The sequence below is a fragment of the Triturus cristatus genome, chromosome 5_1, assembly GCF_964204655.1.
Source record: "Triturus cristatus chromosome 5_1, aTriCri1.1, whole genome shotgun sequence".
NCBI classification, from domain to species: Eukaryota; Metazoa; Chordata; class Amphibia; order Caudata; family Salamandridae; genus Triturus; species Triturus cristatus.
In genome coordinates, this window is record NC_140587.1 from 362,334,891 (window position 1) to 362,357,265 (window position 22,375).

Genomic DNA, 22,375 nt, shown 5'->3' on the forward strand with positions numbered 1-22,375 from the left:
AGTTCGTACCACCAGAAATGGCGGGAGATCTTTCTCATATCTGGCACCTACCTTTTGGAATAAACTTCCAACCTCATCTACTCTCTGTTATAGACCACAATCGATTCTGCAAGGAATTAAAGACTTGGTTGTTTGACCATTAATAGTATTTTTTTTCCCTTCTCCTTCTGTCCTTCTACTTAAGAGGAGTCCACACAAGCGCCATGAGACCCCCGGGTGATATGTGCGCTCAATAAATATCCATGACTTGACTTGACTAGAGTTGAGTGTCCGGCAGGCCCCCCAGCTTAACTGGTGGGGGAGGTGAGCAACCCAGGGGTGGCCCATGGTAGTTGGTGGCCCCAAAGGAGGGTAGTTCTCAGGCGAGGGTGTGCAGTGGTAGCCCCTAGGTACACTAGGTGGGCTAGGTAACTGAACCAGTGGAGGTCTGAGAGGGGGTGATGTGCTCCCTAGATCCCAGGTGAAGTGTTAGTGGTGGACCCTGGGGTGTCAGGGTCGGGTAGGTGGTTACCCAAGGAAGCAACCAGATGTCATTCTGAAGCTTGTGTTGTGAACCCGAAGTGATGGCTAGGGTGATGCCTGGCCGGGTGACCAGTCAGGTAGTTCCTGTGGGGGTTGGACCCCAGGACCAGGAGCATGGAGGTGTTCCCCTAGCTCGATGAAGGAGGTGGACTTCTGACTGGTAGTACCACCCTGAAGACAGGTGGGGCCCATCTTAAGTGAAGGGACCCTGTGCTTCAGAGGAGGGTGGTGCAGGCCAAGCCGGGATCTTGAGGATCCCTGGCTGATGGAGGTAGTACCGCCCTGAAGACAGGTGGGTCCCATTTAAGTGAAGGGACCCTGTGCTTCAAAGGAGGGTGGTGCAGGCCTAGCTGGGACCTTGAGCCAACCTTCTGGGGGACGTATCTCTGACTCTGGATGGCCAGCTCTAGCTGGGACCTTGAGCTGAGTGAGTGTGGTAGTACCACCCTGAAGGCAGATGGGGCCTTTCTTAAGTGAAGGGACCCTGCGCTTCAGGAAGGGGTGGTTCTGGCCACCCAGGGATCATGAGGGTCCCTGGATGGTCTTCCAAGGCGCTGCAGGGAGACCGAGGAGAGCTCTGAGAGGTGGGCCTGGGTGTAGCTGACTCGGGCCCACAGGCTCTCTAAGGGTACTCTGGGAGGAGAGCACACCTCTCGGAGAGAAGGATGCATAGGCCCTGTTCTCGCAGCGGAGAACAAGGAAAGGGTCTAGATTCCCGGGGTAGTTTCCGTGTGGAGCTACTGACGAGGGGAATGAGCTGTAGGATGTCAGACGAGGCACCCTCAGTGTTCCTCCCTGGTACTGCCAGTGTGGTGGGGAGGCCGGTCTGTGGTCCTATCAGGGAGCCAGGCCAGTGGCCAAAGGTGCTTTTCTGTGTGGGAAAAGTAGAAGTGGCTGGGATTTCTTTAGGGAAGACAGTCATCCTGAAAGGGTGGTGGCAGCTGAATGACCCCAGCGGCAGGCTGAGGGTGATGGTCCGCAGAGGTTGCAACTTTAGGGTGCAAGGACCAAAAGGAGAGAGGGTACTGGTTGTAACAATCTCCGGAAGGGAGACCAGCTAGCGATCCAGGGGATGGGATGTGGACCTATCCCAGAAGACCGCATCGGTACTGAGGCACTGTACCCTTGTCCAGAGAAGCGGTAGGCATAGTGTTGCGTGACCAAGAGCAAAGGTAGGCCTAGGTAGGCTGAGTCCATGTAGAACATGAGTGACCTAGATATCTAACCTAGAACCCGGAGGGTTCTTAGGGTAGTCTGGGATCCCTGTAATGGCTGAAGGTTTCATGGATGGAAGGAGTAGGTGGTCTGAGCGGATAACTGGTGAGTAAGGCGGGTCTGGTCATAACCCCTTAAAACTAGTTATCGCTGACTACGGGAAGAGTACCAATGCATAGTGGCTAATTCTTCCCTGTAGGAATCAGCTGGGCACGGCATGTGTTAGAAGTTGGTTCTGACCATTTGAGCCGCCCGGATTTTTCACTTTTTGAACACCTAATTGTTGAGCTTTTACGGTGGAGTGCCTCATAAATTGGGACTCACCACAGTGAACTCATGATAAAAGAGACTGCATGTGGATTTTACCGCTGTTTCCCTGGTGAGAGTAGGCCACTGCACTGCAGCCGGAGTAAGGGGCACTGGGCAGGTTACATGCAGACATGTGAGTACATGCATGTGCACACGTGTAAGGGCTGCGCAGGAGAGATACCTGGCGTACGCAGCCCAGGAGCAGGTACAGATAGAATGGTGTGGCAGGAATTATGCAGAGCGGGTGGTGACATGTAATAGGATTTATACTAAGGGAAGAAACATGTAAGGGAAAGTCAGTGTGCTTTACTTATTTCACTGAAGGACCACTCCATTATTCTCCTCCGAGGATGTGGCTCCCATGGCATAGTTTCACTTCCCTAAGGCCTACAAATTCCAGACACGCACTAAAGTCCACTGTAACTTATGTGAGAAGAAGTATTCTGCTGAATTCAAAGCCATATCTGTACTGCTTTTGGGTCATCCAGAAATGTCATATTCCTCTGACTCAGCTCATAACCAGAGCCTGGCTGGGTGTGACCCTGCCAGGCTTGGGTAATGACCTTCCACCCCAAGCTGTAGCATCAGAGACCTCGCCCTTCACGGCAAGCATTCCACGGGCAAAGGGCTCCTCTCCAAGAGGGAGAGAAGGTAGGCGGAGCTGGAGGTTATCCATCAGCAGCTGTCACCTGGTGCCAGGCATCAAGCTGCTCTGTAGAGAAGACAGCAAGAGGGAAAGGGGGCTTTTCAGAGACCATGTGGCATGAGACCCCTGGACGACGCCATTTTGAACTATCCCAGAGGCCTGGGCAAGAAGGGGCAGGGGCAGAGCGGTGATGTGTCGCTGCCCGAAAGGGCAGTGGAGCCTTCCTGCCAACCACTCCAAATTCTTTTAAAAGGTCTTGCACAGGAAGAGGAGCTCTCTCTGGGGTGTGGTCTGCTGAGGAAGACTGGTGCTGGATCCTGGTGCTATGGGCAGTTGGAAGGAAGAACCCCCTGACTGACCCAGGACCCTGAATTGCACCAGGAGGGCAGTCCAGGACCAATGAGAAGAATCCTGGGCCGCTGCGCAAGGAGAAAAGAGGCACAGGAGGGGAGCCAGGTGAAAGGCTGGCGCAGGGAGCCAGTGAAGACAGCTCCCTGCTGAGTTCACCCTCTTGAAGTCCAGGAGGACGGAGGAACGTGCTCCATATGGCTAGAGCTGGCCATCCAGAGTGAGAGATACGTCCCCCAGAAGGTTGGCGAGCTTTGACCTCTGAGAGGACCGACGACGAAGCGCATGGGGCTCCGCCGCCGGTCCTGAATGTGCCCCCGGTGTGGGTCAGGTCCCGGGGGCTGAACAAGAAGAAGCAGAAGTCGGGGAGCACTATCGTGCTCCGTGTGAAGGTGCCCAGGGAGTACCAGGAGCCTACCCTGGCCCCCGAAGAAGCGGAAACCGAGGAGCGCCGTCACGCTCCCCGGTTTCGTGAGCTCCAGGGGACCAACTCTGGGCCCCGGTGGCTGCAGTATGGAGGGGGGAGCGAAGCCGAAGCCGGGTAGAACTGCTGCGCTCTCCGTAAAGACCTCCAAGTAGCCCGGGACCCCCAACTCCGGGCCCCAGTGATGCACAGAAGAGGGGGGCAGTGGGGAGAGTGCCATCACACCCCCCACCCCCCGAGGAGCTGCTGGTCAAGCTGCAGCTGCTGCATCTGCCCACTGGAGCGGGCAGACCAGAAAAGAAGCTCTGGCTCTCGTGGCCGCACACGTGGGTGCGAGACAGACCGAGAGCCAGCCGGAGCAGCCAGGGGTGGATGCCCGGGCTGCAATCATCTCCTCATGAGCCGGAAATGCAGGCTGCCCGCTGCTCTGTTATGCAGAAAAAAGAAGAAAGCGCCCCATAATGCCCCGACTTGCTCGTGAAGGCCTGCAGAGAAAATGGGGGATGGGGTCACCACCAAATGCCAGCATAGGTGAAGAACAACCCAGACTGTTAGCCCCTAAGATGTAGAGGGTATACTGTATGGTCAGTATGAGATGCTCAGTCAGGGTTATGTATCACCAGGGCAGGTGTGCATCTTTCAAATGCTTGTTGAGATAATGGGGTGGGTCGCCACTGGGATGGTGCCAGTGGGCACGGCCCTCGCTCCAGGTTATGTTCAACGCACTGCATCAGGGGGTAAGATGATGTGCATGCATGGGAATGGTGGTATTAGACCCCACCGCCCCTGCGGGAGGGGTGGGAGTGTTATGCAATGTCACAAAGTAATTCCAACAGCTTATGCATATTTTTGTAAATTGGTGCATAGTATTGAGTAGTGTGTATGTTTAATAAATGTACTCTTCCTTTTATAAAGAAAAGTACAGACTGGGCAATCAATTATTGAGTGTTATTTCTCTGTACTGGTAAATGGGGATTACACACACCACCTCCCTTGAGTAAGCCTTAGACTGCTCTACAACGCTACCCTCTGAAAATCAAGCACTACAATAGGGTGTTTGGTTCCCAGTGAAGGACAAATGTGACATGTTATTTGTGCAGGCCTCACAGATACTGCCTCGTTTTCCAACATTAACATATTCTGGGGAAATGGCACAAGCACTTTAGCACTGGTTAGCAGTGGTAATATTTGCAGAGTCCTAAGGCCAGCAAAATTGAAGTTAGCAAAAACAGGAGTTCTGAAGGCAAAACGTCAGGGGGAAACCACGCCAAGAAAGCCAGGTCTAACAATGACAACCTCCTATGGTCCAGAAAAGAACATGTCCACAACACACTCACTGTGCTGCAGTGAGTGTAGATGGGTCTGGCATTTATCCATATAGGGCAATAATGAGAAATCCTGAAGTTCTGTCAGAATTAGTACAAATACGGCATATCCCTGTCTGGAGGCTAATTTACATATTCAAAAAGAAATCCAAACTATGGTGGCCTCTAGGGGAAGTGAGAGTGGTTGGTGCTTTCACCTCATTGGTCAAAGTTGTGATGGTTTTAAATGAGATGAATGTGCTACTAAAAGAAACACTGTTCAAAAGCATATGGTCAAGTTTGACAATGTTTATTGTTATTTTAAAGTCCTAGGCTGGCCCAGACTAACCTGAAGGAATAATGCAAACATGTGAATTTATGGAAAATATGAAAAAATATCTGTAGGTCATTATATTTGAATTCACCACCTTGGATTGCCCCACAGTGACCAACAACCATGAAAGCATTGCTTGTTAGCCAAGGGATGCATCTCGATTACATTATAACTACCCCCTAATCGGGAAGGAAGACTGAAACACAAGATATGAACAGTTGGTATCTGGTGGAGTGTAGCAAGCATGGAAATGAAGTCAAGGAGCAATGCCAAGGGCACGGGTTTGTAAACCTCTCTTTACCATGCTAGTAAAAGGCACAATCAGCATAGTTGGCTGCCCCTAGCATTGCAGCTCAGATTGTAGGAACAAAGGTGAACAGATGAAGCTTAGGAGGAGGGACAGTGAACTCCAGGAGCAGTGTCACATGCTGAGAGTCAAATATCTGTGCTGAATTCACTTAGATTCCTTCATAGGAGAATGTCCTACAAGTAGCTCAAAGAATGAGCAGTTTGTTACTTCTACCTTACAAATGAAGGCAGTTTGTGACAGAAACATGTAAATTCTTCTCAGTGTACAACAAATACCAAACAAGCTATTCTTCAAACCTTTTTCCGGGGCTATTTGAGTCACAGGTATTCGGCTGCCATTGGGGTACGTTAGCATCACTTTAGGAATTCGATAGTCTCCAATGCCATAAGATGGAACTCCACCCCACTGGTACTCAGAATGAGCTACCACAGAGCCCGAGCTTCCAAGGAGAGATCCGTCGAGGTCCTTCAGCAGAGCTTTTCTCTTGGCATCGCAAACCATGTCCACGCAGTCGGATGGATTTGCTTTTCTGCATAAATCAGAAGAGGTGAAACATTACGTTAGGTTTAACAAAAGCTCACATCTTTGAGAAGTACTGGCAGCCTATTTCTGGAGCAAGAACAAAAGATTGAAACATTGCGAAAATGCTTATATAAAGCAATGGATTTTATAAATAAGAGAGATGCTACTTCCCCTCTTCTAGCATAAATTCTCCCGTCTAAAACTTTGCTCCATAAAATTTCTTGTAACATGAAACAGGGAGAGGCAGGCAGAAGAATACAAACTTAAAAACAAATACCAAGAGATAAAAGCAATCATAGATAGATATGAAACCTTTATGTGCCTGATGTTGAAGATTCTTTGGTGCATTTTGCTAGTTTACATTCGATATGAGAGGAAAATAGCCGGTTTGAGGAATCAAGACATAAGTGAGGAGTGAAGGAAGTAAGTCAGGAAGCAATTTCAAAATCCTCACAAAGAAGGCCTTCTCCTTATAGTAAATCCATAAAAAGGAAATTAAAGTACAGCACGGCAGAAAAAATCTTAAATTATGCTTCAGCGAGTCAGGTGGTGCTTAGGCTCAAGTCCTGCAAATGATCAGCTTGTATAGGATGAATAATTTGAGAGTTATCTCCAAGCGCTTGAAGCCTTTCTTGAGGTCAACCTATCCCTAACTCATCATATGTCTATAAAATAAAACAGTCATCTGAAAATTCTGATAAACCTTAACTGGCAACTACCCTACCCCCATCCAGTAACTGTTCTTAATGCCTATATTTTACCAAGGCTAGACTAGCATAGTGGAACATAGTTAGGTCTCCTGCCTGTGCACCTCAGTGTCTTCAAAACATTCAAAATGTCAGTGAGGGCCCCTTTTTGGACTACGAGGGCTTGACCATGTTTCACCCCTGCTGCGTTCTCTTGACTGTCTCTCTGCACCAAAACGTATGTTCTTCATGGCTGCTTGTGTTATACATAAAGGTTTCTAGCATCAGGAACCAGCCTTTCATAAGATGTTAGTTGGCAAGATGGCCGCCGAGTAGGAGCCTCCTTAGAACTCCCGGTTTGAGGATAACCTCATCAGTAGTTAGCCTCGTTAAACCCTGCCATCCACCCCCCCTCCTGCCCTTGCTATCTCACAGTTCACCCCTCTCTATTTTAGACCCATGAAGCCCTCACTTACCACTGGACCGTGCCGATGAGCTTATTCCTGGATGCGGCCGGCACCACTGATATGGCTCCGACTGCTGGCTACCTCGAGGAGGGGATATTTCACTGGGCCCAGAGGTGAGACCAGTCGGGTCTTTGCTGTGATGCTGCCCTGTGAGCCCGGATGCCTGACCGTAGTGAAGACCTGACACCGTGATGACCGGTCAACCGGAGCGGAGACGTCGACCCGGAATGAGAGTATCCCTCCTCATCGGCCATCCCCTGACACCGGGTGCTACGGTACGTCCTGCGGCCCAGTCGCCTGCTGCGAGGGCGGCCCTGATCTCTGCGATCCGGAACGAGGCTCAGCCTGCGGCCCCTGGAACAAGGCCTCATCCTTGTGCCCTCTGGACCTGCATTGAGGCCATCTTCACTCCGGCCTGCTCGGCCCCCTGGTGATGGCCTCAGCATCTGGCCGATTGCAGGAGCTTGCCACAATCTGAGGTCGGTCGATTGCTCGGGAGCAACTTGGATTCTCGTCGCCTAGAGCGGGATCGTCCCAGAGAGAAAGCGTCCCTCCCCATCTTCTGCTGCCTGCCACCAGTTGGCCTGATGCCCTGCAGCCCCTCAGCGACACCACCCAAACCCCGGCCTGATTGACCCCTCTGGGGGTGGCCTCATACCCCCGCTGCAGAGCGTGGCCACCGCTACACCATGCTGTCGTCTGTCTTGGCAACGGCCCTATCACCAAGGTCGGCAGCCGCCGCTCTTGAAACATAGCTTTGAGGCCTAGTCTGTTCTTCCTGATCTCGCTGATCGTGAGGCTGTTTGCCTTGCTGGGATGCGACCCAGTTTCTTATCGCATACCCAAAATGAGGCCATCGCATGATCTGTTGCTCCTTGTCTTCTGCTGCCCCCTGCTGGCCACCTCGGTGATTGGTGCTGCCTGACCTTGTTGTAGCCCAGCCTGCGGCCGGCCAGCATCAAGGCGGTCCTCACCCGGCCTGCTTGACCCCTCCCCCCAGAGTGAGACCTCATCGCTTGATAATTGGCAGTGCCTCTGTGAACCTACCACAATGAGAAGGGTGTGTCTGCACCTTCAACAACCAGAATTAGCGCATTGAACAACATTTTAGAGTACTGAGTTTATAAAAACCTGCCCGATGTACTGCCTGCATCTTTAACAGCTAGAATTAGCGCATTGAACTATGTGTAAGAGTACTGAATTTATAAAACCGCCCGCTGCTACCTGCCGCCAACCACCCCCCATTTTTATACCTACTCTCCCGCCAGCACTGGAGCGAGGTTGGATCCCTGCCTCGAACTAGCTGAGGCAGCACCTAGTGGAAGTTTCCTGTTCGGCGCTGGGCTTTGTCAATACCTTCCTTCATTGGCCCCCTCCCTCAATCTTGGAACAAGACCGTATCTGTGCCCCCACTAACCGAGGCAGGATGTTCCTATCTCTGCTGGGCTGTGTCGGCGAGTGCCTTCCTCTCTCTCCTGAGTCTGTTGGGGGCCCCCTCTAGCATTCTTCCTTTAAGAGGCCGCCACCCACTGTGCATGCCTCATGGCCTTTTCGCCTCACCTACCCCTCTAATTTTGCTTGTCTCCACCACAAACCCCCTTCTGAGGGGCTGCCTTTCTGCCTCACCTGTGCTCCGAACCTGCCCCCTTACTGCCCGCACCCGGTTTGAGTATCGCCCATAGCAGTTGCTACCCTTGACCGACTCCTGCAGCCTTCCAGCCCCCTGGCTTTACCTAGTTCCCCCCCTCTCCATTTATCTAGCCCCCCCCCTCCATTACGGCTGGGTCTTGCCGTAATGCAACAGGGGGCAACTCTTACACCATCGCTTACCCTCCTAACCTCTCCAAGACCGCTGCTAAAACCTTCAAACATGCCCTCCTGAGGAGACACCCCAAAACTCTAATCTCTGACCTGTACTTCAACGCTGACAAGGGTATCCTTACCAATGACCTTATTTTCTACACTAAAAAAACAGCTCTATGGCGCGCTGCCATATCAAACCTACTTAGTGTACAAGAATCCAGGAACATTCCGTATGGTGCCAAATTCAAGATCGTGTCTTCCCTAAATCTTTAGAGCTGACCTTACCATTAACTTATACAAAAACGGCATAGTTCTGAACCAAGCACCAGACATAGATCTTAATACATTTGCTGACTTCTTCTCCATCCTCAAAACACAAGCAAATAACCCCTCTATGTGCCTCCTGGGCTTGGCATCTCTACCCAAATCCTGTACCAGCTCTGGTTGTTACAGCTCAAAGTCCACTGGTAAGGGCTTCCCATCCAGGTCTACCAAAGCTGCTACCACTCCCCCATGCACCCCCACACTCCCTCCCAAAAGTCGGGGATGCTCGACTCTCCCTAAAGTGTTCCTCACAAAGAACAAATCCCTGGACTGTACCTCTCTTAGAGCTACTAGAGAGCTTCCCTCCACTCCCCCAACTTCCTGCTTCTGACAACAAGCCATCGCTGCCGCCCCACCTGTGCTCGTCACCGTCACGCTCAGTAACTAAAACACACATCACTCTCAGCTCACCTGACCCCCATTCCAACAGCTCCATGACCACCCCTCTGAGCACCACCTCCCTCAACAGCCCCCTGACCACCCTTCTGAGCTCGCCTAGCCCTCCTCACACCCCTCCTCTCAGAAACCTAGCCTTAGGGTGTTGGAGCTCCTCCACCAGGCATCCTGCTCATCCCACCAGATTTTGTCCTGACCCACAGGTTCCCTTCCCGTAAGTTCTACCTTCACCCTTGGACTTTGAAACCCTGAACATAAGAGCATCCAACATAGTTCAGAGCATCCATAATTCCATACTAGAGTTGAAGAACATCCTTCACCTCACTGAACACACTATCGCTAATCTTAAGCCTTCCCATAACTCAGTCCCTCCCCCGCTCACCATGCTTTCCCTCCAACCCATGCCGCTGGCCAACAGACACCTTCACCCTCGCAAACATCCTAACTACTTCTCGGAGGATGAAACCCTAGCCCTCCTCTTATCTTACAAGACCTCTCCCGACACCCCCCATCCTCCAGACAAGAAAGTTGATCACTTAATTCCGACTGTCTCCATCAACACTATCAGATCATCTTCTCGCCATAACCGAGGAGTAAACTGCAACAACTTAATACAAGTAACCCTTACTTCCTCTACTTGCAACACTTGCCCCGACCCTCCACTCTCTGGCCTCCTACTCAACTGCCGATCAGCAGTGAAGCATGCCCCTGACATCGCCGCCCTCATCCTGAGCCAAAAAACTGACGTAGCTATCCTAACCGAGTCATGGTTCAATGAATCCTCATCACCCTACCTAGATTTACTTATCCCACCTAATTATATCATTAGGCTTGACAGAAAAATTAAAAATGGGGGAGGCGTTGCCTGCATCTACCGCTCTGACCTCCTCGTTACTGAACTCCATGCCGACCCCACTGATTCCTGCAAATATCTTGCTCTCTCCATTGGTAATGACACTACTCAGTTATGCAAACTGCACATCTTCTACCACCTCCAGGCAAAAACAACACTTTCATTGACCACCTCATGTAAATCATTACTGCTAAGTCTTCCCCCCACTCCAATGACATTTTCCTCGGTGACTTTAATCTCCACTGGAATGACCCCAAAGACCCCCAGGTCAATGCCGTCAAAGCCTTCCTTGTTGACCAACTCACACGAAAGGTTCCACGTTGGATTGGATCATTGCAAAGCCATCGGCGGTCAGGCTTAAAGCAATTGTCCCGTGCGACTGGTCAGACCACCATGCCATTACCTTCTTGATACCTGGCCTCCTCATGAAAAGACCAGGGCAACCTGTGAAACCAAAACGCTGGCTCAGAGACATTAAGAGCCTCGAGAAGCTGGCTGCTTGCTGCGTGAATGACTTACACCCCCCTCAAAATCTCTCCAATGTCAACGACCTCACATAGCACTAAAACTCGACTATGTCCAACATAATTGATGGTCTTGCCCCGTTAAAGCTAAAAGGATCCCAAATCAAAGACAGAAACCCCTGGTTCAACAGACCCTTCAATAACGAAAGGAGAGCTCTCCGGGTAACAGAAAGAAACTGGAGACTGCACCCGTCAGCCTCCCAACTAAAACTTCTCTGTCAGACCAGAAACATTCTCAAATCCAAAAAAAAGAGTTCTTCAGATCCGAACTGGAAAACGCTAAAAACAGATCCTGCGAGCTCTTCGAATTGGTAAAACTCTAATCAATCCCTAATAACCGGTGAGGAGGTCTCCTCCTTCTTTACAGCCAAAATTAAGTCACTAGGAAACAGACTTAATGCTGCCTCTAAATTCTCACCTCCTCCTGCCGGAACCCATCTCTCTCCTCATCCCCCCAGGCAACTCCTAAAAACCAAGCTCACTGGTCCAACTTCAAAGCATATGATGACCTCTCCAACTCGAAAATTCTCCTTAAAACTGATTAGCCACTTCAATGACCCACTCCCCTCCAACTGCTTGGCAGTATCCTCCCCATTCATCATTCCATTTGGACTACAACCATCAATGCCTCCCTTCTTCAAGGCTCCATACCCGACTCCCTAAAAAACCGGGCAAGTCATCTCCATCCTAAAAAAACCCACTCTGAATCCTGCTATTCCAGACCGCTTCAGACCAATGTCCAATATTCCTCTTCTTGCTAAAGTGCTGGAGAAATGTGTGCAACTTCAACTGAGCCAACACATTGCTAATTTCAATCTCACCAAGAAGCTCTTGGTACCTGTGGAATCAGAAACTCCTGGTCCGCCAGAGACTTTATGCTCCAGCCACCCCGCTTCTGTAAGGATAAAACCTACAATCGTTCCTTCTCTGGGGCCGCACCTAGAACATGGAACTCGCTGCCGTCCTCCATCAGAAGAATCACTTCTCTGTTAACCTTTAAGAAGGAAGCTAAAACATTCCTAATGAGCAAATTCCTCCCATAATTCTCTTTCACCGTGCACTCTGCTCCGCGTCAGTGCTCTGATTGTCTCTGGTCTGCTTGATTGGTCCTATTTTCTCTGTACTGATTCATTATTCCTTTATATGTAATTGTGGACTCTCTGCATATCGCTGATGTGTCACCCAGCATATGTAATTGATGGTTTTCACTGCATTTTTCCGACTAGTCGCCCCTCTGATTGATGTATATACCCTGGTTATGTCCGAATTGTAGTCACCTCCCTCTATCTCTATCCGTGTTTTTTTTTTGTCTGTGTCAAACCAGTATACAACGTGTTTTCCCTGTAAAGCGCTATGATAACCTAACGGGTCAAGTTCACGCTCTATAAAACCTTAAATAAATAACTAAAATGGATTTTACACAAATATTCACCCTCCCACATACTGCTATTGACATACAAATTCTATTGACCTTACCTACATTCAAGGTTTTCTAAAGTAAGAGGCAAATCCCCATGTGCCAGAGAGAAATACTCTGGAAACTGGTCTAGACTCCTTGCAAAAGGAATCAACTACCTTTAACTCAAGGAGAATCTCAAAACGTGGTTTGTTCACAAATAACTCCTCCGTTCACTTTTTATCATAGCTTTAGCCTAGGTTCTTGAATTCTTATTACATCATTCTACAGTCGTGCCAGAAACATTTGACATGTATTCAAAAATTTAAAAATACAATAGAATTAATAATCTTTAGCCTTCAACAAAATAAACAAATGCAGCATCTGTAATAAAATCATGACAGACCATGCCAATTACCCACCAAGTCAGAGAAAGGGAGCCAATTAAAATGGAATAGCATGTGTGTGTTTCTTTGTTTAAAATGTAGAGAAAACTGACAATATAAAGACAATACATTTACAAGAACCAACAATCAAAAGGAAAACACGAATATGGGTGTATGTTCCTGATAAGAGCCTTATGTTTGTTTATAAACGACTAGTTAATTGTTTTTGTAAGTTTTAACAAAGTTTGTTCCTGTCTCTGCTAGGTTAAGCAACATATTCTACACTGAGATATCCACTGTCCGTTGTAGTTATCACTCCAGTCCGTAGATCTTAGATCTTTGCCACATAAACAAAGAAAATTATTTGGAGTTGTCCCTTTTCTATTTCAAATAAAGGGTTTATCATACATTGAGACAACACACTTTTGTGGAGCAGATCATCAACTGTAAGAAGATTCCCTTGATGGGCATAGAGTGTCAGGGGTCCAATGCCTGATTAATGGCATATCCTACTGTGCTCTCCAGCAACTTGAGCCACTTTTTAAGTATTGAAGAATGTTTGCTGTATATGACTTCTTAACAGTAAAAAATATTGTTCTCCAATGGTGTTGCTAAATTGCATTAGTATATTCCTAATTGCTTTGGACATAGATAATTTAGAGCAGCTGTTCTTAACTTTTTGAATTCTGTGGACCGCCACTGAATCATTAAGGGAATCTGACGATGGCTACTGAATCATTACTGGAATCAGAGGAGCCCATAATGGAAGCGGGGGATACTGGCCTAAGCAATTTCTATGACTTAAACTTGAAGTGAATACACACAAACACAGAAATAGGTAGATATCAAACATACACAAATAATGAAATATTGTATTTAACTCACAAACATAAAAAAATAGAAATTTAAAGTGTTATGGGAAGGTTGGAGCTTTTATAAATTTGTCTTTTAATTCTTAAAGATGTAGCCATATGCATAACTCTAGCATATAACTTTGTCCTCTTTGCTCCTTTTGTTGGCATTTTAATTGAGGCCGCCCATCCTTCATACTATTTTGTATCTGCTATACTTGCACTGCTCCAACAAATCAGACTAATGATACCAACATACGTTTTAGCCTACAAGTTTCTAATTCCTTCCTATTAACTGAATGTTTTAAAAAGTTCAGTTTATGAGTTTCTTTCTTTAAATACACTTTATTAATCTGCTATATTTTCTAATTGTCCATACAGTTGTGGACCCCCAGATTAGGGGTTGTGGACACCTTAGTTCCACAGACCACGAATTAAGAACCCCTGGTTTATAGAATTGCAATGACTTCCATATATATGGATTACTGATAATTATTCCCTAATATTTGTATTGATTACCAACTTCAAGTTGAGCAGTTTATATGAGCACCACCAAAGTTTTGCAGGGTGCTCCAAATCTCAACAACTTGCTTTCTATAGGTTTGCAATAAAATAATAAGTACCACAATAAGTGCTTTCTTTACAGGATACATCTCTACCCCAGTGTATGTCTAAGTGCCGCATCTAGAGGATGACAAATGCTCACACTGTAAATGTTGCAGCACTCTTGAATCATTTATAGATGTTGCAATCACAAGATTTCTGCCCACGAATCTGAAAATTAGTTGAAATCCTTCGCCTGATGAACCGGTTATAAATACCCAGTATCGCCGACCCATCTTTTGTAGTGTGGATGACCATCACTGCCCTCATCGCATTGCAGTACCAGGCATGGAATACAAACAATTGCTCTAACATGCACAGACAAACCTTCCAGCGCATCAGGGACATTGCCTTTTTGTTTTACTGAAACAAACTCTAAAGTTGGAAGTTTGTGTCAAAAAATACAAAAAGTATGCTGAATGGGTCTAAGAACATGGCATTCTCCTCCATCCTTAGGGAATTCATAGCACCTGTAACATTGCAAGACAAGTTGGTATTAGTATTTTGTTACTTGGAATAGTTTGGACCTGGGCAGCTATGTACAGCATTTCCTATCCAGGATTTATCTATGAAGGTCTTTTGACTAGATTTAGCGTCTCCAGTAAAATTGAAACTCTTATATTTTTTGCTGAAAATTTGCTAGAATATTCATTATCTATTTTGACCGGTGCCTTTAATGAATATTGGATAGCATTTAGAATGTCACCCATTACTCAAAGGTGTGCTGACTTCCAGCTATTGATCTTGGAAATAAGATTGCCAGGCAGCACTCCAAGCTTCTTTCCAAACTATCCTGATCTTTCTAGTGTCTTTAAAAGAGGGCAATACATCATAGCCCTTGGTTCATAATTGGGCAACATGTTTGAGGATTAGTTCAAGCAGAACATAATTTTACAGGAAAGACCCAACAATTTTGATGCCCAAATAGCCTTAGAAAAAGTTCAATATTAAACGACTGAAATGCCTGAAACTGTGGCGTGGAGCCTAACAGAGCCCATAAGCATGCCCAGTTTAATAAATATGAGCGAGATGTAGATGGAAAGATTTAATTGATTTAGTGCTAGCTTAATTGGTAGTAAATATGATTCTAAATCTATCTCATATCTATTGCAGGGGTGGTTCTTCTATTTGGGTGTGGGGGAGTTGAACACCTACTCTGAGCCCCCACACCGGTGTCAGACTCACGACATGACATCCTGAATACATCCCTCGTGCTGCCGTTGGGCTACAGCACTCTCCCTCCCGGTGCAGCTGAGGCGGTGTTAACTGGACTGTACATGTCATAATGGCCGGTGTTTATTCTGTGGCCAGCCCAACATGCGCAGTTCAGGCTTCCAGGGATTTTGAACAGCAGAGACACAGCCCCATCAGTCTCCGACAGAGTGTTGTGGTTGCCTGACCCAGCCAGTTCTGCTACTGCTCTTATGCGGTTTACAATTATGAGCAGCATTAGAGCAGTGCTTGGATTTGCTAGGATGCCTGGAGCTTTATTTTCTGTGGAACCAGCATACACATATTACAGCCAGGCAGTGCAATGCAGGATAATTTACCCTCGCGTGCACAGGTTTACAGTTGCAAGCTGAAGCTATGGTGAATCCAGACGTCAGGTTAAGATTATGTATATTTTTGATGGTATAATGGACGGTAAGTGCCTTATAAATAGAATGTGTCCCGATTCGTAATGCAGAAGTGACTGGGGCACATTCTATGTATTAAAACATTTATTGTCAGTTATACACATTTTTAACTTTTACACACACCCCACCACTTTGATAAGTCACCAGTGGCCACTGATCCACTGAGCTTCAATGTGGAATGCATTTGTGTGGTAAATGCTGCTGAAAAGTATGTCTTCCTTTTAGTCCCATTACAGTGAATATTGTTCAGTGCATCAATTGAACATAAACAGGATGTTGGCATGGCTGCATGCCTATGCCCAAAACATGTCGCAATACAAGTATTTGGAGGGACGGCACAGCACAAGGCCGCTGCAAGGGCGTATGAAAGGATGCACGCTTCATCCATTATTGGGTGTTACATGAGCCTTCCCTGGCACCTATTAAGGAAAATGCATCCCTGGAATTTGTATCTTTCTGTGGGTGACCTTTCCCTGTATGATTTGTATTTTCCATACAGATCTCTGCCCAAAAAGACCATTATTTTGCCCTTGCGTACTCTGAATCTAAACAACATGTGTGTTGGATTAATAATTTGCAATATAAACCCTGGGCCTGTATTGAAAGACTGCTCACAAGAAGTGGATTAAAAATGCCTCTTCTTTCGAGAGATGTGCAGTTCGTGGTATGTGCAAGTGATCTATATACGATTGACATGTACCCTGTGCCAAAGCAGTAGCCAGCCCATCTCCCGCTGCTTTATGAATAACACATCTGGATGTTCCTAGTAATTCCTAGGGTATACCTGGACTTGGTGCCCAAATCTCAGCCCTTGACACCGGCGAACCTGGTATCTAATACTTGCGTATGCACTTAGACAACATGTGCAAATCTGGACTCATCACTTTATCTCCCTGGGACAATTTTCTCTTATCTGACCGAGATAGTGGGTGCCTAGATTTGTTTCAATTTTCAGTGTGCACTGTTCTAAAAGATTCATGCATATACATAAAACGAATGTTGCTTTACAACAAACTAATACTTTTGATGAGATTTCTTACCCTATGTCAGGTCTGTGTATGAATATCTTTGCCTCGTTCGCAGTGTCAACCATCTGTATCCCTGACACGTGCACCGGGTGCTGGAGGTCTTCATTCAGTGGATTCGTCATAAACATCACATTTGTTTCGACTGAACAGACATTCTTAAATCCAACGAAGAGAGAATCTAAAAACAGGCAAATGTGTGGTTTGTTTATATGTTGTACAGTACTTAACCCCTTCGATGCTGCGCAGATTCCGCCGCTGTGCTGGCGGAATCTTGCGCGGGCGTGGTCATGACGGAATGGTTCCGTCATGAGCACAGCTCAACCGTGGGTCATGACGGAACCATTCCGTCATGAGCACCGAAGGGGTTAAACAGCATGCTGTTTCAAAGTAGTTATGCCATGAGAACGGAAGATATTTATTTGAACTATAACACACATGTTGAGCAATAGAACTTTCAGTTAGTATTTTTTTCATTGTTAAATAAGTGACAAAAGTACATTTCACTTTCACAAACGTTCAGTGACATTTTTGTTGTTGTTCAAACTGATCTTTCATTTTAAAATCAAGGTTTGATGGTTACTAGGGAGAACGGATAAATAATGGAGGCCCATATTATTAGAAATGTGGTAGCTCCAGAGGGTAGAAGGCGTTTATGTAATTCACTAGCGTACGTCAAGGATCTCTCTCGCTCTCTCGCTCTCTCTCTCTGTCTCTCTGTCTCTGTCTCTGTCTCTCTCTCTCTCTCTCTCTCTCTCTGCCAAAGGTTAAAGAAACATTATAGTTAGGTGTTGAAAGTCTAAAGCTAATGTAAAAAAAAAAAACATCCACTTAAATTTACCAGTTACGGTTTACTGAACAAACTATAACTTGCTCCCCACCATGCACTGCTTATGACCTCACATATTATATCACTCATGAAATGTTAAATGGCATCACTTATGACATAACTGATGATATCTGAAATGACATCACGGATAACAGCACAGAGTTACTGAATGTACATGTTTTGGTCCGTAGCATGGAAGTAAGCCCTGTAGGAAAGTGTGGTTGTGCACGTTGAAGGTTATATGGTGCTCCATTTACAAATCATTACAGTTTGCGTTGCAGGTATTACTCCATATTAAAGACGTTGGCTGTGGGCACCTGATCTGTGTTACAGAGGTATATTTAATGGGAGATTCTGGAGTAAAGCCAAAGCTTATTGCTAAAGATCGGTGATTAAGGCCTAAGCTTTTGTTGACCTTGTGTTATCTAGAGGATATCTGGGCATGTTGTCTGCTAAAGAGTTGTAATAAAGAGCTCTAGACAAATTATGTAAAGTGAGGACATTTATAAGGTGTGGATGTTTATTTTTAGAAATTCTCTGATGATTCTAACACACTCAAAATTGTTGAATAAAGTAGAATGCAGAGATATCCAACATAGAGGTGGTTTATCTCACACTGGTGTTGCAAGCATGGCTCTTAGACTGCATGCCATTCTGCCCATCTCAGGATTGTGTAAGGTGTATTTTTCTAAACTACGGAAGGTTGTACATAGGACCTGGCAGAAGCCATTTTTTCAGTGGCATTTAAAATGTATAACTTTAAACCTCTTAACTACAATTATGGGTCATGCAAAGCCTTTTACAGGGTAATCCCATTGTGGTGAATAGAAAATTAGCCACAGCTGTAGTGTTTTGAATTACTTTAAGTCCACAAATTCTTTAAGACAGTGCCACAATTATTGCATCATCAGTGATGTTTTGCTAAATTTGTTTTTGTAGGCTTTAGGACTTTAACTAGGCATGCCGCAGATGGCTACACCTGCTGCATACGATTGAAGGCTGAAGGCCCAGTGGGGGGGTTGACCATAGGGGCAGTCCCCTGGTCAGACCCTGCACCCAACTCTTACTATGGGTGACCAATCACCCACTGTGAATGGCATTCAGCCCAAGCCCCTGTGAGCGACCAATACCCCTGCTTCATGCGGCCTTTGTTCTCATGGAACCGTAATGGCAAAAGAGAAAAAATCTCCCTCAGCCAATCAAAGGACCCTAATGTTTCAATTTACTATACTGCCTAACTCCTGTGGTACCAACCATTCAGATACACCTAACTTTTTAACCTCTTCAGCCACAACCAATCATCTTGACTTGAGTTCCCTTTAGAGCCCACTTAGTTCTCCCTTATTTTAACTTAACTGCACGTTGTGGGCTGCTTTGCTTTGCACACGTTACACACAGCACGTTGTATTTGTGTCACAATATTATTTTAGAACTACACTGCACAAAGTTTTATTATTCAGTTCTTTTTTCTTGGACTCAGAATGAACATTTTGTACAAGGTTGAGCAACATCCTGCCCTGTTTTTTCTGTGATTGCCTAGCAACATTGCTTTTAGACACAACACAGAAGGAACATCTTCTGTTTTCAAATGAGGCACCTTTTATCATATACACCAAGACATGAGGAGAATTCTTGCAGAGTGAAAGGTCCCGGGATGGGCGCACTAGCTTGTGCAGCCCGAGATGCAGACTACCTAACTACAAATGCCAGGTATGGGGGCTGGTTCCAATCCCAGAGATCTCTGATATATCGCTGTCCACACGTAGTGAGGATAGGCTAAGGCAGAGGTATCCTTCACCATGGTAGGGCTTCTCATTGTATACAGTTTATTCGTAATGCTTATTACTCTGCTCAGTTACATATGTTTTCTAATTGCAGCACAGTTGCTTCATAGTAGAGCACAATAGTTTCAATAAATATTGTAAACGTTCCTTTGTGTCTTTCTTTTGTTTATTATGGACATGCATGAGTGAGAAAATGAGAGGTGACTATCTGTTTCCACACTTCCCCCTGGGGGCTAAAGAGTTGTGTTCTGGAATGCTAATTTAGCTGTAACTCTTGGAATGAAAGGAGGGCAGGTAAGACACTATGAGCTTGTCGGATTTAGGCCCATAGGTACTGTGTGGTATGGTGACTCTGTCCCTACATTCTGATGCCCTGTTATGGCATAGTTCTGTTTCTAAACAGAACCCCTACAACAATATTTTAAACATGAATTTCTCAACAACGGGTGGACAGATTTACACCAAACCACAAATTTCACAATATCTGAGTAAAGGTCAAACTGTTTGCCAAATTTGGTGTAATTTTGGTGTCGTTTTTCAGTATGAGAGAGCAGAATTTCGTATGGAAATTAACATAGGAAATCAAAATTTTTTCCCCTTTCCCCAATCCCCTTTTTCTTGTCCCTGCTTGATGGATTGGTACAAAACTTTCCACGAAGGAGCAGAGGCGAAATCATTTTTTGGGGGGTTTTGTGCAAGTTTATGAAACGGCTCGGTTTGAAATCGGGTTATTGGTTGAGGGGAAGGAAGCCCCACTCAGCCAACAACAGAATTCCTTATCTGGCTGACCATCATGCACGGCTGTCACAAAAGTGTAAAGAGCAAGCCGGGTGTTGCGTTATGGTCATCAATGTTGCAAGAAGAGCCAATCAGCGTGGGGGACGGTCATTGCTGAAGCTTTGTGTTGGAGGTTGCCGCAAGCTGTCCTTACTGTAGTGTAAAGTACAGGTCTCATGTTGCCAGTTACTGGGGACAATCAAAGTCGATGCAAAGAGCAGGTCTCACTGCACCTTTGCGTTGCCGGTTATAGCAGTTGGCAAAGTCTTGGCACAAACTAGCCTGTTTGCGGTGTGAGCATCTCAAACTTCAGAATGTTCCCCATTTTCCCTAGGAGGAGCCTATGTTGATGCCAGCCAAGGGTCCAGGACATCTGGAGGCACCTCTTGGAGATAAGGGCCTCACTCCAGCAGAGGTCAGTAGGGTTGAGGCAGGCCCAGTTGCAGGTCAAGGTAGGTTCCCTTGCAGCAGGTCAGCTTGGCAGCTGTAAGGTCTCTGAAGTTTGCTGTGTTCCTGCAGCTCACACAGGTCAGCCAAAGTAACCTTTGAGTCACTCTTGTAAGCCTGGGATGATGACAAGCAGGTCCAGTCTTCCTTCTCAAACTGCCTTCATGCAGCAGGGCATACCTCTGGCAGCAGGGCAGTCCTTCTTCTGTAACTTTCACAGGCTCAAGAGTGTTATGAGCAGTGGCTTGGCAGGTCCAGTATCTATACCTGGTGTCAGGATTTGTGTGAGGGTACATCCAATCCTACCCCATGTCTGGTTCTGTAAAGTTCTTGCCCTGTCAAGGGTCCAAACTCTCTGGGGGCGACAAAAGGCAGTGCATAGTTTGTGTCAGGTTCCTTTGTGTGTGTAGGAGGCAAAGCCCCTTGAAGAGTAAGTGGGGCTGGGAACAGCTCCTCTCCAGTAATACTGCCAGGGCCCATCTTGCCCACACTCAAGCTCCCTTTTTGTCACTATCTGGAAGCAATATACAAACCGCAACAGCAGAGCCATTCACAGTCATGAGACCCAGGACACTGGCAGAATGCACAAATGGTTGGGAAAAGAAAATGGCAACTTTCTAAAAGTGGAAGTTCAGAATTGTGACTTAAAATCTAACTTTAACATTAAAGAGGATTTTACATCACAATTCATTTTGAGCATAAACAGCATATCTCTGCCTGCTACCAATCCAAAGTTACCTTATTACATTATCACATGTAATAAGGTAGCCTAGTGTTAGTAAATGGAAGAGATAGTCCTTACGACAGTGAAAAACAACTTTGGGAGTTTGTCACCGCTAGGACATGTAAAATTTAAACCCACATGTCCTACCTTTTAAATACTATGCACCCTGCCCTCTCAGTGGGTAGAGCCCACCTTAGGGGCGATTTATAAGTTATAAAACTGAAAGTTTAGGCCTGGCAAATGTTTATTTTGCCATGTCAAAATGGCAGTTTTAAAACTGTACTACAGATGGCAGTGGCAGGCCTGAAACATGTTTAACAGGTCTGCTTTAGTGGGTGGCACAATGAGTGCTGCAGGTCCACTAGTAGCATTTAATTTACAGGTCCTGGGTACATGTAGTACCATATACTAGGGACTTACATGTAAATTAAATGTGCCAATTAGGTGTGTGTAGGCAAATGTTACCATGTTACCGGAGAGCACAAACACTTTAGCACTTGTAGTAGTGGTAAAGTGCAGAGTCCTAAGGACAACAAAAACAAATACAGCAAAACAGGAGGGGTGAAGGCAAAGCATTTGAGGGAATACCACACCATGATGGTCAGGTCTAACAGATGTCAAATGTATTAGCAAAACAAAAAACATTCTTCCAATTGGAACACTGACCTAACTATAACGACAAAGTTGTGAGAGTTACTGTGTAATAAGGCGGCCTTTTTGACTCCACTCTGTACTTTTCCCCCCACTGTATAGATTTCACTGTAAACTGTTAGTGCCAAACTTAAACTCGATAAACTTTTTGGAACATTTTATGCGGATTCATGGAACTGTGTCAACGTTGTTAGCAAAATCAAAAAACAGCTTTTCAATGGAAACTGTGAGTAAGCCATAACTAGAGTCACTATCTTTGAGAGCACAATAGATATATT

At 46.2% G+C, this 22,375-nt stretch overlaps 1 protein-coding gene across 1 annotated transcript in view; it reads right to left on the reverse strand.

Annotated features, from left to right (window-relative positions):
- LOC146830893 (fibrocystin-L-like) overlaps window positions 1-22,375 on the reverse strand; it is a 533,569-nt gene that overhangs the window by 96,216 nt on the left and 414,978 nt on the right. The window contains exons 69-70 of the mRNA XM_085603812.1: window positions 16,901-17,066; window positions 5,709-5,941 (exon numbers count right to left, since the gene is read on the reverse strand). Of these exons, the coding sequence (XP_085459938.1) occupies window positions 5,709-5,941; window positions 16,901-17,066 (399 nt within the window). The remainder of the gene's footprint in view (window positions 1-5,708; window positions 5,942-16,900; window positions 17,067-22,375) is intronic.